This window comes from Eschrichtius robustus, chromosome 10 (genome assembly GCF_028021215.1).
Source record: "Eschrichtius robustus isolate mEscRob2 chromosome 10, mEscRob2.pri, whole genome shotgun sequence".
In the NCBI taxonomy this organism is placed as follows: Eukaryota; Metazoa; Chordata; class Mammalia; order Artiodactyla; family Eschrichtiidae; genus Eschrichtius; species Eschrichtius robustus.
This window is the reverse complement of record NC_090833.1, coordinates 112,527,279-112,542,474: the sequence shown is the minus strand read 5'-3', so window position 1 is coordinate 112,542,474 and position 15,196 is coordinate 112,527,279. Positions and strand designations below refer to the sequence as shown.

Below are 15,196 nucleotides of genomic sequence, written 5' to 3'. Positions count from 1 at the left end.
GAAATATAAAATAATCAATCCTCACTTTGTAGAAATGACTTATTTATATAATTTAGAATTAAAATCTTCCCTCTTTACATTTGGAGCTAGGAGTTGGAACCCATATAACTTTGATGGGAAAACTGTTCTTATTAAAAAATCTTTCTAAATCCATATATGTTTTCAGTAAATTCATTTTTATCAAAATGTAAATACTATAATCCCATTGAATTTTAAAGTCTCATTCTAAGCTAAAATACAAAAGTCTTACTGAACTTTATTCAATTATATCAAAACAGTAAACATAATTACTTACAGACAATTAAGCAACTATTAAAAATCTAACAAAACAAAGATGCTGGCTTGAATTTTTCAGTTTGGCAATAATTAAAATTATTTTAAAAATTAAAAATACACAGCTATAACACTTTTTAAAAACAATAATGTTTTCAGTATACCTACGTTCATTCATAGAGATATAAAGTTATGAAAAGTAGCTTTTGTATATAATATGATCGCTTAGGCCATTAAAAAAATTTCTAAAGAGGGAAATTTAATATTTTAAACAACTAAATTTGGTATCTAAACAACAAAGTTTTTAATTTTAATCTTCTAATTTAAATTTTTTATTCCCTAAGTTGGTTCTATAGCATGTGTATGTACAATCTTCTATCATTATTGAGTGAGTTTCCCACTGAATTATCTGATTATTTTTCTATTTTGTAACTACAGTATAAGAAAATATTTTAAAGCCTCAAACTACTGATTTTTTATCTTCAACGTTTCCCCTCTTTCCTTTTCCAAAGTTTTCTGGGCAAATTTTACTTTTGTGATATTTAATATTGAATTAAAAATCAAAGAATTCCAAAGTAGTTTTCACACGTACTATTATGTGATATCATATTAGATACAAACACATTGACAGTAATACTTCCACTTGTACGATTTACTGTGAAAGAACAGATAATCTTAAATTAATATGAAATAAAATCCCTATAATATATACATTTTGTATCCATTAAAGTACTCAACTGCCTCATGACTTCGCATAGCAAATCGTAATAATACCTTTCCATATGCCACATATGACAAATGGTCATCATTTGTACACCACACACACACATACACACACACACACACACACACACACACACACACACCCCTATGGCAAAGAACCTTCCTTCTGAGTTGACAGTTTGCACACTTGCACACCCCCAGAGACTTAATCTTGTTGCTGATGAATATCCTCATGCCTAAGAATTTTATAGATAACCCAGTAGAAAATATTAAAAATCAAAAAGGCTAATGGGAAGCAGGCTCGGGAGATGGTGTCAATCTTCTTGGCACGGTCAATGAAGACCTTCCTCATTTCATCCAGGCTCTCTGGCATTACCTTGACAGGATGGTTTGGGCCCTTTGGAGTCACACCGTCTTTTGTTTGCAGACACGGTCCCATTCCATAGGCTGTGAAACTGAATCGGCTTTCCCTTACCTCATCATCCTGTCATAAGAAAAACATTAGAAAGCACTTTAACCCTGAGAAAACCATAACTCAAAAGGAGTCATGTACCAAAATGTTCATTGCAGCTCTATTTACAACAGCCAGGACATGGAAGCAACCTAAGTGTCCATCGACAGATGAATGGATAAAGAAGATGTGGCACATATATACAATGGAATATTACTCAGCCATAAAAAGAAACGAAATTATTTGTAGTGAGGTGGATGGACCTAGAGTCTGTCATACAGAGTGAAGTAAGTCAGAAAGAGAAAAACAAATACCGTACGCTAACACATATATATGGAATCTAAGAAAAAAAAAGAAAAGGCCATAAAGAACCTAGGGGCAAGACGGGAATAAAGACACAGATCTACTAGAGAATGGACTTGAGGATATGGGGAGGGGGAAAGGTAAGATGTGACAAAGTGAGAGGGTGGCATGGACATATATACACTACCAAACGTAAAATAGATAGCTAGTGGGCAGCAGCCGCATAGCACAGGGAGATCAGCTCGGTGCTTTGTGACCACCTAGAGGGGTGGGATAGGGAGGGTGGGAGGGAGGGAGACGCAAGAGGGAAGAGATATGGGAACATACATATATGTATAACTGATTCACTTTGTTATAAAGCAGAAACTAACACACCACTGTAAAGCAATTGTACTCCAATAAAGATGTTAAAAAAAAAAAAAAGAAAAAAAGAAAGCACTTTAGTCATGGAATAGGGCATGTATAACAGGCGTTTCAGAACCATAACTTAAGCTTTATCCTGATAAATGATAACATTATTATAATGAAAAGGTAAAGCATATAAAGGTGAGTTGCTTTTCTTTCCTATTCAAGTTTTATTGATTTATCCTGCTGCATCACACAGACGTGTTCATTCAATGAAACACTCAAGTGTTATGTTTTAATGGAAAAATTAAATATTCTGGCATTGTCTACATATTGCTAGAATATCTAAATAAATTGAGCAAGAAAAAAATCTATTTGGATATTATATATGTTCGTGTACTAGATTTTTTTCACATCATGTGTTTAAATGTGTACATATATGATGTCAAAGGGAAAATACCACGATCATAGATTGAATTTTTCTCTTTTCTTTTTTTAAATTAATTAATTAATTAATTTATTTATTTTTGGCTGTGTTGGGTCTTCGTTGCGGCGAGCGGGGGCCCCTCTTCATCGCGGTGCGCGGGCCTCTCACTATCGCGGCCTCTCTTGCTGCGGAGCACAGGCTCCAGACGCGCAGGCTCAGTAATGATTGTGGCTCACGGGCCCGGTTGCTCCGCGGCATGTGGGATCTTCCCAGACCAGGGCTCGAACCCGTGTCCCCCGCATTGGCAGGCAGATTCTCAACCACTGCGCCACCAGGGAAGCCCCTGAAGTTTTCTTTTTCATGGAGGCAAACACTTTAATGCTTGTTTCCTACAGTTTCATGTTACTTCATTGGGAAATGCAATCTAGATCGACAACACTGCTTGGTTATTGTTATTCTCACTTGACGTTTTATACTAACCCATTTGGAATACTATCAGATGGTCAGATATTCTAGTTCATATACTATTACTTTTAAGGTACATTGGTTTAGCTGAAATTACGAAGGAAATCTGGCAGAAGTTTCATATTAAAGAGAATTATAACTTATCATGGTCCTAAAAGTATTGTTCTTTTTCTCTAAAATGTTGCAAATTGAAGAGAATTCTCCATGTATATATATGAAAAAAACAAAATTTAAAGAAAAAAAATTACTTAGTAAAAACATGATAGGGCTTCCCTGGTGGCGTAGTGGTTGAGAGTTCGCCTGCCAATGCAGGGGACGCGGGTTCGAGCCCTGCTCTGGGGGGATCCCACATGCTGTGGAGCAGCTGGGCCCGTGAGCCACAAGTACTGAGCCTGCGTTCTAGGGCCCGCCTGCCGCAACTACTGAAGCCCGCGCGCCTAGAGCCCGTGCTCCGCAACAAGAGAAGCCACCGCAATGAGAAGCCTGCGCACCGCAACGAAGAGTGGCCCCTGCTCACCACAACTGGAGAAAAGCCCGCGCAGAGCAACGAAGACCCAACGCAGCCAAAAATAAAATAAATAAATTTATTTTAAAAAATGATAAATGAAATGTGTTCATGATAGGAGAATATGGTATTTAATCCTTCCTAATGAAATTCATTAATGAATAATTTAATGCATTTGCTTAGAATGTAACTGTAGATAACTGCCAATTAATTGGATTTTTTGCTACTAAAATTCAATGTTTAAAAGATGACATCTCAAAAAGTTGTTACAGCTCAATTTTTATGAAAGTACTCTGTGATGGTAACATAAGAGTTAAAAGTAATTAATTGGCTCAAACTCCTGAAAATTTATTTTAGGTCTGTGATAGTACAGGCCTAATGAACAGTATATTACAAAATATGAAAGCGAAAAATAGAAATTTAAATGGATTCTAAAATTGAAAAGATGATCAAAGTTGATGTAATAATGTATGAAATAGTTTTTTGGGGAATTAGGAAATAAGGCAATTATACCTGAAAAACAGAAACATATAGTTACTGGAATATATCTCAACTGTAAGATGTATAAGCAACTGAACTTTGAGGAAACAAGTCTAAAATAAAAGCTGATGATCCAAATGACATGTAACTGTTGCAATCTTACAAAAATTGGAAATTGGTTTTCTAGCGGTCTTTAATAGGGATGTTCATTTATACTTCCAATGTTTTTAGCCACCATGGAAATGTTAAGGCTAAGTAACTGTTTTCTTTGCATTGCCTTTATCTTTATGGGGAAATAGTTGATACATCACTGTATAAGTTTAAGATATACAGCATGATGGTTTGACTTACACATATTGTGAAACGATGACCATGATAGGTTTAGTGAACATCCACCGTCTGGTATAGATACAATAAAAAGAAAAGAAAAAAATTCTCCTTGTGATGAGAACGCTTAGGATCTACTCTCTTCACAGCTTTCCACTATATCATGCGTGATATATCTTACAGCAGTGCTAACTCAAGTCATCATGTTGTACATTATGTCCCTAGAACTTATTTATTTAAAACTGGAAGTTTGTACATTTTAACCACCTTCCTCCACTGTCCATCTGTTCTGGAGAATTGAATATTTTCAGACCTTTAGAGAGCCTCCCACATACACACTTGTCTCAAAACAGAGATCTGAGGTTTAAGATCTAACATAGGCAGTGAGCAACTATATTTTCTCAGTTGGATCTTTCCAGTGAACTGTAAAGGGGTAAAGGGGTAACACCAGGCCTGGCTGTTGAGAGCTGCAGAGAAAGACCTAGTTTTTCCAGGATGACTTCCTTGAAAACAGGGATGTGGAGCTTTCTCCCTTTACTGTGGCACCTGCCCTGGGGGAGCTGCTCAGTGGCCTGAAGGCTGGAGGGGCCGGGGGAAGAAGCTCTTGAGCCGCTGTCGGACCTCCCCATGAAATGAAGATGCTGTGTCTGGCATGTCACCTGCCTCGCGTGCTCCTAGAGGACCAAGTAAACGCAATATTAGGTTAAAGCCCATTGTGTCTGGAGGGTCTGATTGACAGTTTGAACCTAAAACCTCAGTGGTGGTGATGGAAGGAGACCTGGCTTTCAGATCCTTTCAGGCTCAATGCAGCCAAAGGTTCTGGGAGGGAATTCTGATGAGAACGTGACCCTGACCCTCCCTGGGTTGGAGGTAGCAAAAGCTCCACAGAAAACACTGGGGATAAATCATACTGTTGGGCTATGGATGACACACACATATGCCCTGTTGAACTGGCAGATGGATGGTGAGTGAGAGAAAACCGAAGGGAAACAGGGTCATAAAACTGAGGAGAAAGTGGCTTTGTCTCCTATTAACCGATTATCTTTGTGCAGCTGAAACCACTTGGGGGAAAGAGAAACCAGAGCAAGCACATCAAGCAGATTTGCAGCCTGTGCTCACGATGAAAGCACAAGTCCAGTGGGGACTTGGAGGGACACCGCACTTTGTCTTGATGTTACTCCTCTGCCACCCCAGGCAAATGACACTGGAAACAAGTGACTACAATGCAGCCCTGTCCAGTGGAAATATAATGGGAACCACCAACGAAAGCTATGTGTGTAATTTTAAATCTAAGCTTTACATTAGCTACATTTAAGTTAAAAGAAATAGGCAAAATTAATTTTAACAGTATATTTTCCTTAACTCACTACGTCCTAAATATTATTCAAATGTTGACTCAAGTAGAAATTAAAGGAGAAATTTTGTGTTCTTTATTGCATACTAAGTCCTTGAAATCAGTGTGCATTTTACATTTATAACACCCCTCAATTCAGACTCCATATTTCTAGGGCTCAACAGCCTCATGGGGCTAGTAGATACCACATGGGACAAAGTAAATAGGAGTTGGGCCACTTTGCTGAGAAGGACCAGCAGATATCTGGGCGGTTCACACTTCCCAGGATCTTTAGGTTAATTCACATAAGAGCTGATAATTTTTCTGCATGCTGCAGCTGAAAAACAACGTTTGATGTGAATGCGAACTCCTAACTTGCTGCAATGTTGCCGTTCGGGAATTGCTGGCAGGCGTAAATTCAAGGACCCTTTTGGAGTGGGTGAAGCCTGGGGTGATGTGAATCTACGCTGAGAAGGAAAGCGGCCTGTTTTCTTTCTGCTGTGTACTGGAACAGCCCTGAAGAAGACGCAGCTCTCTTAAGGGATGTAGCAAACCTGGGCTGGCCATACAGTAATTAAAAAATAATAATAATAATAATAATAATAATGCAAAAAGAAAAAAAAATGAGCCTCCCCAAACCACATGCTCTGACCTAAACTCTGGTAGACACAGTGATTCGGGGAGTCCCCCAGGCCTGGGTTCCCAGGTGGCTCTCTTTTGGGGAAGGCAGGAGAGTATATACAATTCATGGACACGTTTACTCTTGCAGCTGACGTGCTGGGTTTCACTGAAGGAAAAAAAAAATCTGGGCCATTCAGAAGAGAGAACTTGGCCAGAGAAGACTCTATCAGCTCTCTTTAGGTGGCTTTCAAGACACAGCGTGAAAAGAGCGAAAATTGACAGGATTCCTATGAAAGATTTCCTGGCACGTTGTCACCAGCTGGGGGGAAGGAAATCTGTTCTAGTTCCGGCAGCTGCTTCCTTTAGGGAACCCTGTTAAATCTGGCACTTTCATCTCGGAAGTTAATCCAGTGGTGCCAATGGGAATGCAAACAAAAGGCGCTGACGCGGTGGCTGAATTGACTGCATCTGCGAAGACACAAAGAAGCCTGCCCACGAAGGCCAGGGTCTCCTTGTCCAGTTCTGAGTGGGGTCCCAGGCTGTGTGCCATGGTTAATGGAGAATGGCCAGGGGTGGTGAACACAGCTCTTTGGGATTGTGGAAGCCAGTGCACCATGAGCACTAAGACTGCTGGGAAGCGAGAAGGCGAAGATAAGAGCAATGTTAAGAAGCTGGTGGAGCAGAGAAGAAGGCCGAGTGATGCTGTGTTTGGTCGTAGTGAAAACTGCAGATAGGAAAACAAGGGACTAAGACGTATCCAGTAGGTGGTATCACCTTTGGCTAAATGTATAACTGGGAAGGATGCGACCGTGGATGAAGGGCCTTGCCATTTCTGGCGTGAGCCTAATCTTGGGCCGCTGTTCCTTAGCCCAGTTGTAACTGGATGTACTAAAATGGGAGCCCTTAGAATTGCCTAAACCTTCCGCTGCAGTAGCTATTAAACAGCACAAGATTCCAGGGAGGTAAAGAAAACTCAGCTCTGATTAAGGACGTGATGGCAGCAGGGGTGCTAGCCCCTCGTTAATTTTCTCCAGAATAGTCCTGATTGAACTATGATAAAAATAAGCGGGTCCTGCAGGCTGACCGCTGACTACGCGGGGTCACTAAGGAAGTCTCGACAACTGCCTCCACGAGGTGGACGTGCTAAAACCTCTTTAGGAGTTTCAGGACAGAGGAGGCTGGTATGCTTTGGTCCACTTGGCTACATCTTTCCTCTCAATCCCAATCTAAGAAAACGTCAAACACAGTGAGTCTTCATGTGGGGTAGACCCAACTGTCACCTTACTGTTTGTCCCTTAGGGAAGTCTGACTTCTCCAACATGTGTCACAACCTGGTTGGAAACAGTTTGGTCCAGATCATTGTCAGACTAAGTTGGTTAATGATGAATGAGATCTTTCCTCTTGGAGGACAAAGTCAGGCAAGGTTTGGAAAGTGGAATAGCACACATGACTAGGTAAAGCTTAAGATTCAGACTAGATGCAGCCAAGAGTGAGAGCCCAGTGCCATCAGTGAAGTTTTTGGAAATATCCTGGATAAACCACTAGACACAATTCACAAACAATAAAGGACACACTGCTATCTCTCCTGGATCCCACTAAGAGCAAAACAGCTTGCAGCACTATTTGAAATCTGGCAGATACGTTTTGCGTTTCTGTTGGTCATGGTGTACAGAGTGACAGAAAGACAGGATGAATTTTTTTTTTTTAAGATTTTTTTTTTTTTTTTTGATGTGGACCATTTTTAAAGTTTTATTGAATTTGTTACAATATTGCTTCTGTTTTATGTTTTGGTTTTTTTGGTCGCGAGGCATGTGGGATCTTAGGTCCCTGACCGGGGATCGAACCCACACCCCCTGCATTGGAAGGCAAAGTCTTAACCACTGGACCACCAGGGAAGTCCCAAGACAGACTGAATTCGAAAGGGGAACAAGGGCCAGCTGTAAGACATCTGAGGCAGGCAATAACCCAAGCTGCCTCTCTGAGGCCTTAAAAGTCATCAACTGTAGAGGTATCTGCTACTAAAACATGCAGACTGGGGTTTCTGGGAAAAGCTCAATAATAGCACCCTAAGGTGGCTGCTAGGATTCTATACCAGAAAACTCTCTAATGCCATGAGCAGATTAATCTATTTGAATGACAGCGACTGGCATTCTCTTGGGCTCTGGTAGAGACAGTCCCCAGACGAAAGGAATCTGAAGAGTATCAGACTCTATTTAGGTCTAAGAATATCTACCATGTCATGCGTGACGTCAAAAAGGCATCTCCATGCAAGCTCCCTGATAAAAATGAAAATGGCATATTCAGGGACGAGCTAAGAGGAGTAACTTGGGTGAAGCACATCATAGGAAAATTCAGCCTTTCGACAACGGACCCCTGATGGGAGCTACCCAGAGCGGTAGGAACCTCATGCTTCTCTTCCCACTGAGGAAAAGCAGGTCCCTTGGTTCACCAATGGAAACTCTCAGTGGATGGTCAGGACTCACAGTGTACCTGCAGTGGCAGCTGTCTCAGAATCGCTGGGAGGGATTGCTCAGATCCAGTTTTCTGGATCTCAGTTGCAGAGATTTGAACTCATTAACATTTAGGTTGTCCCAGTAATCTGCATTTCCAAGCTCTCTAGGTGATCATAACGCACAATTTGTAGAAACAAAAATTTCCAAGAGGCACAATGCAGCTATCCTAGTTAGCCTGAATTCATGGTGATGTAACATTTTTTGAACACCTCTAACACTTTCTAATTTAAATTTTAAGTGGTAGTTTATGAAAATATACTCTGTAGTGACTTTTGTGTTAGTAGTGAGGTATTATTTTATTTTTTAATAATTCCTGTTTTTAAGTAAGGCTGTTTCCAGGAGAGGCTATCTGTAAGGCTATTTATATGACCTGTATCTTCATTCATTTTTAAATTTATGACAGACCTAGGAATATTTTAGGAATAGACTTTGGACAATTACATTATATAATGTGATTTGGTGCAGTATTGTTTTTTCAAAAGCATCTGGAATATGATTTCACTAACAAATGTATCGCCAGTGGCTTTCCTGTTAATTTTGGAGGTGAAAAAATAGAAACTTTAATTTTTAGTAAAAATATTTCCCTTATTAAAATGTCTCATTCAAATATTTATTTCCTGGTAAAGGTAATAGAGGGCTTCCCTGGTGGCGCAGTGGTTGAGAATCTGCCTGCCAATGCAGGGGACACGGGTTCGAGCCCTGGTCTGGGAAGATCCCACATGCCGCGGAGCAACTAGGCCCGTGAGCCACAATTACTGAGCCTGCGCGTCTGGAGCCTGTGCTCCGCAACAAGAGAGGCCGCGACAGTGAGAGGCCCGCGCACCGCGATGAAGAGTGGCCCCCGCTTGCTGCAACTAGAGAAAACCCTCGCGCAGAAACGAAGACCCAACACAGCCAAAAATAAGTAAATTAAATTAAAAAAAAAAAGGTAATAGAAAGCAAGACGTTGAAGGACTCTTGTTCTAAAAAATGAAAATAAATTGGGTATCTGCATTATTTTTAAAAAATGTCTGTGCTATAGGAAATAGTTTTCAACTATTTTATATAGTCACACAAATATATTCGATGGTCCAAATTTAAAATCTGACTCAAGATTGACATTCAAAATGCAAATGTTTTTATCGTAGTTAAGCAACTCCATGGCTTCATCATTTATTGCCAGGCGTCTGGATAGTTCCAGTTATTTAATTCTCAGATTCTTGGTTTCTTATTCTAGGAAAAGATGATTATAGCACTACATAGCAGATTTTTTTAGGGTGAGAAAAATACATACAACCCCCGATAATTGTTGCTATCGTATTATCAATATTTTGTTTGTTATAATTGTATTATTATAGACATCACATAATACACAATGTGAAAGAAAAATACAGCTTAAACCATTTTACCATTAGATATTGTAAATCTACAGAAACTAAGCGAGCACTAAAGTTCTGTGTAAAATAGGCCTACCAGTTGATGACTCCCCAGATGGCCTCACACTTGTAGACTTTTCACTAAAGATTAACTGACAGCATAAAGGTAGGTGGATCACTTGGCTGCCTCACTGTCTTACTGTTGTGATGGATGGGCTTTGCTCTACAACTGCTGGGATTCTTGCAAATCTAATTATAGACAATAATAAAGATTAAATAGAATGAATTAAAAATGAACCAAAGGGGCTCCCCTGATGGCGCAGTGGTTGAGAGTCTGCCTGCCAATGCAGGGGACACGGGTTCGAGCCCTGGTCTGGGAAGATCCCACATGCCGCGGAGCAACCAGGCCCGTGAGCCACAATTACTGAGCCTGCGCTTCTGGAGCCTGTGCTCCGCAACAAGAGGGGCCGCAACGATGAGAGGCCCGCGCACCGCGATGAAGAGTGGCCCCCACTTGCCGCAACTAGAGAAAGCCCTGGCACAGAAACGAAGACCCAACACAGCCATAAATAAATAAATTAATTAATTTAAAAAATTATTAAAAAAAAAAAAGTTAAAAAAAAAAATGAACCAAAGAACGCGGCTGATTAAAAGAGTAAAATTGAAGAAATAGCTTCATTTACCCACAAGTCAATCCTCTTATGCTTCAAGCAAGTTAGAAGGGTAGGCAATAAAAAATGTAAAAAGCCATTTTGCCAGTGTATAATTCTTTCTACAGGAGGACCTGTTTTCACTAAATATGGAAGTGAGAAAAATGTTTCAGTAATTAAGCAACAATACCATATTGTGAAACACTCTAAGTGCTTTTTCACTTTATCTAGAGAATTATGCCAAAGACTAACTCATGTAACATGCATATTATAACTAGAATTATTACAGAAAGAAAGCCCAAGGGTAAATATAGTCATTCAGTTGAATTGCTTCATCTTTATCATCAAACATAATAAACTAACATATATATGAAATAAGAATTAATTTCCTATCCTCTTAGTCTTCAGAAATAACAATAACAAAAAATATTATTTGTTTGCAGGCTTGGTGAAAGCATGAAGATTGCTAGTGAGCGGTGACAAATCATTAATTATATAAAACAGCGTGAGTGATGATTAATTATGTGAATTGCTGTGAGATAGAACAACACTAAATATGTTACTTTCATCCTAATGCTTTTTCCCTACTGGATACCTTTGAGATGTTCTTTATACAATCAAGATGCTAAGTAAATTATCCCAAAGGTTTTTTTGTTTAAATAATTTTCTGTAACTTTTCATCGTCAAGTAGGAAAATGACAAAGGAAGGAAAAGTGAATTGCTGTTAATTCCCATTTATATGATTTCAAAGTGTGTAGATTTTGAAAAAATTACTAATAAACAAAACAATGGCTTGGTTTTGTTGAGAAAAAATCAACATCACTTAGAAAATTCTAAGGTAAGACGAAGTATGTGAATGAATTAGAAGTTATTTTTCTGAAATAAGTATCAGCCTAAAATAAAACCCTCAGTTTAGACAACTATATACATTTCTATATCACTTAAAAATGGAAGGCTTAAAAAAATATAACTATATATGAGGTTAAAAATACTTTAGACTTGCAAGTCTATTGTCAACATAAAATTCCTTGAAATCCCAGGGGAACCTTGCATTTCTTATAGATGACATGAATTAATTATGAATTAGCCAAGTTTATGCTTGGCATATTGAATTTAGATTCAGAATGGTTTGGAGATTATTGAATGGTAAAAGGTAAGCTTAAAAAGATGAATATTTTAGATGAAATATTATGAAAATGTAATACATATATTTTGGGGAATTGCTGAGAAGTCAGTGAAATATTTTTTTAAAATCTGTACATCTATTTCTATTTAATGTGCTGGATTCTTTCACTGCCAACTCATAATTATGGGGCAAAATAAGACACTATATTACAGTGGACAGCATATATAAAATTAGCAGTGTATCTTTTTTAGTTAACTTTGCGATGGAAGTCACTAAAGTGTCACTAAATTAAGTAGAGTTTATATTACTTTATTGAATATTATTTTCCTAAGGAGATATTTCAGAGGGGATATAGTTCTAAGAAATAGTTGTGTTTAACATAAACTCAAAATATTTGTTGGCAGGAAATAATTAAATTCTTACAGTTTTTGTTTTACTTGAGAAAGTGAAATTTCTAACCCCTGTGTATCAGAGTCACTCATATAGCATTTACTTTGAAATTATTGAGAACCTACTTTTGTCTCAGGTATGTATCAAAGAAATTTGTAGGAAGTACTTACCTACTGAAAGAATATCTTCTACTCTAGAATATAGCATAAACTGACCTCAGATGGAAACTTTATTGAATAATTTAGTGTATATGGGCACCATGTTGCTTCCAAGCATGGACTCTCATCCCTTCAACCGAAATAGTACACGTATCTATTTGCATTTGTCCTAAGACTGTAGAGCTGACAAAAGGTACAAGGCAGAAAAATCAATTATTTGTTATTCTTAAACGTTACCTTGAGTTATTTTTGAAGTAAGATAGGATATAAATACATACATAAATGGAAGTTTTTGTACAGATAGTCAAAATGCAGTCAAGTACTTAACAAAGATAACTACCACGCCTAACAAAATACAAAATTGGTAATTATTTTTTGAATCTAGAACTAGTGGTCCATTCTTATTTCATTTGTGTATGCAAATAATAATTAATATACAGTAATAAGTAGGAAGATAGAGGTACTAGAATACTGTGTGTATGTGTTTTCACTCAGCAAACCATTGCAGTATTCCACTGCAATGCAGAAGCTGCATGAAATGCATTAAAACAATCCCATATCATCCATATTGCTCAACAAATTACACACGTTCGGAAATATTTTGAAGACTTTATAACCCTCCAGGACTCAAGTAATGACATCATACACGGGAAGAGCAACTTCTAACCAAAATACTTTCGTATCATGCATACACCCACACACACACAGCCCCGGGGATAAGCATTTATGACAAGGTGCAGCAGTGGGTGATTAGCACGCAGCAGGCTACGACAGTGTGGGGTGGGGAAATTTGGATACAAGAGTGAATGTGCATCCTTTCACAGCATATAAAAGGTTCCCTGGTACTTTCATAGAGGAAAAAGTAAGGTGTAAAAGATTGTATGCAATGCCTAAGCCAATGCTGAACCAACTTAAAACTTTCCTTGGAATACCATGTACATCAGTGTACGGCCCTCGGTTGTGATCAAACTTTCTCTAAGGGGGTGATTTTATTTATTGCCCCTTTTGCCAAACTAAAGTACTAAGAAGAACTCATGCAAGTCAGTACTCGTGAAAAGAAAGGGCGTGGCGTCCACCTTGAGCCTCCTCTTCATTATATTGATTTAAAGATTTTGACTGCTCAGACTGTTTCTAAGCAAAGTGCGTAGTTTAAAAAAAAAAAACAAAGTGAGGAATTCATTCAGCCCAGAGGGCTATTAGGTTGAGAAAAATCGTTTTCAAATAGTGAAAATGATCAACCCCCAATTTGCATGATGATTAGAATATTATAAAACTAAATGGCATGCACGGATTTCTAATCAATGTATTTGCATTTATTGTATTTTAGAGTGTGTCTGCATTTTCTTAAACGATATGGTAAAAAACCATTCTGTTTCTTTTTTAAAAAGTAAGTATTTATTGACTGTTAGTGAAGGAAATCTGATTTTTTTCATCAGAGTTCTCTTTGCATTCTTTTGTAAGGCAATATTTAATTGAATACGTGTATTTTATACTAATGCTACTATATGTATGAACTGTTTAGTTACCGAAAATTTAAATATATACCTTTCCCAAAGAGGCTACTATGGGCTATTATGCAAATTCAAGGCAATTAATTTTTTTAAAATTACCGTTAGGATAATCAAGTAAAAGTAATTGGATCATGTGAATTTTTTTCCACCAGGGATGAAAATCGAAGAAGTAGCTAGCTATGTTGGGAACAACGATGCAATTTTAGTAGAAAAGAAAAATAGTTCAGTGATTATTTAACTAAGGTGTGTAGTAGAATCTTCTGGGGAGGTTTTTTTTTGTTTTTTTGGTTGTTGTTTTTTTTTTTGATATGGACCTTTTTTTTTTTGAAAGTCTTTATTGAATTTGTTACAATATTGCTTCTGTCTTACGTTTTGTTTTTTTGGCCATGAGGCATGTGGGATCTTGGGTCCCCGACCAAGGATCAAACCCGCACCCCCTGCATTGGAAGGCGCCGTCTTAACCACTGGACGGACCTCCAGGGAAGTCCCTGGGGAGGTATTTTAAAATACACCATATCCCAGAAATTTTAGTTTAGTAGACTGGACTGTTTGTATATGATTTCCCAAGCTAAATTCTTGGCTTTTGGTGTGTTTAAAATTTAATCACTGAGTGCTATATTATGGATCTCCAAGTCAAGCTACTGATATGCTCTACTGTAGATTACATTTCTAAATATTTAGCGATTATAATTGGACATGTGTCCTCGTGACCTCTTTTTAATCGAACATTTCCAAGGATGCTATCAAAACCAAAATCATTCATTTACTCTAAAGAATCTCAACATGCTTTAACATTAAGAAAGGATGTTAAGATACACAGGTTGGACAAAGCATTTTATTTTTGCCTTATCTTTAGGTCTCTATTTTCTGGCAAGAGGGGCTGTTTTCAGAACTTATTTATATAAATAAATTTCCCATTTATTTTGAAACTAATTTTGTCAAGGCATATGATTATTTCTTCTATGGAGACTATTATAAGATACATGTGATACTTCTGTTTAATATATATTTTGAAATCATTTGACCAGTTTGGTTAATAGGGTGAAAGACAATATTTCAATATCTTTTGATTGAGTGAGGGAAGACAAAGGGAATTGTTAGAAAAAGAGAGTATCCTTAGCTGAAGAGGGTTGGTGGTTGTTCAGCTTTAAGTATGCAAGGGGCTGTGTTTCCCCACCAAACACTGCCTGAGTGCACAGTATACTGTCTGCATTTTTACCGATGACCACATTCCTCTACT

General features: G+C 38.1%; 1 protein-coding gene across 2 annotated transcripts in view; it reads right to left on the bottom strand.

Annotated features, from left to right (window-relative positions):
- Window positions 1-1,201: 1,201 nt before the first annotated feature.
- GLRA3 (glycine receptor alpha 3) overlaps window positions 1,202-15,196 on the bottom strand; it is a 188,704-nt gene continuing 174,709 nt past the window's right edge. For both annotated transcript variants that reach the window (XM_068552806.1, XM_068552807.1), the window contains one exon: window positions 1,202-1,480. In XM_068552806.1, the coding sequence (XP_068408907.1) occupies window positions 1,202-1,480 (279 nt within the window). The remainder of the gene's footprint in view (window positions 1,481-15,196) is intronic.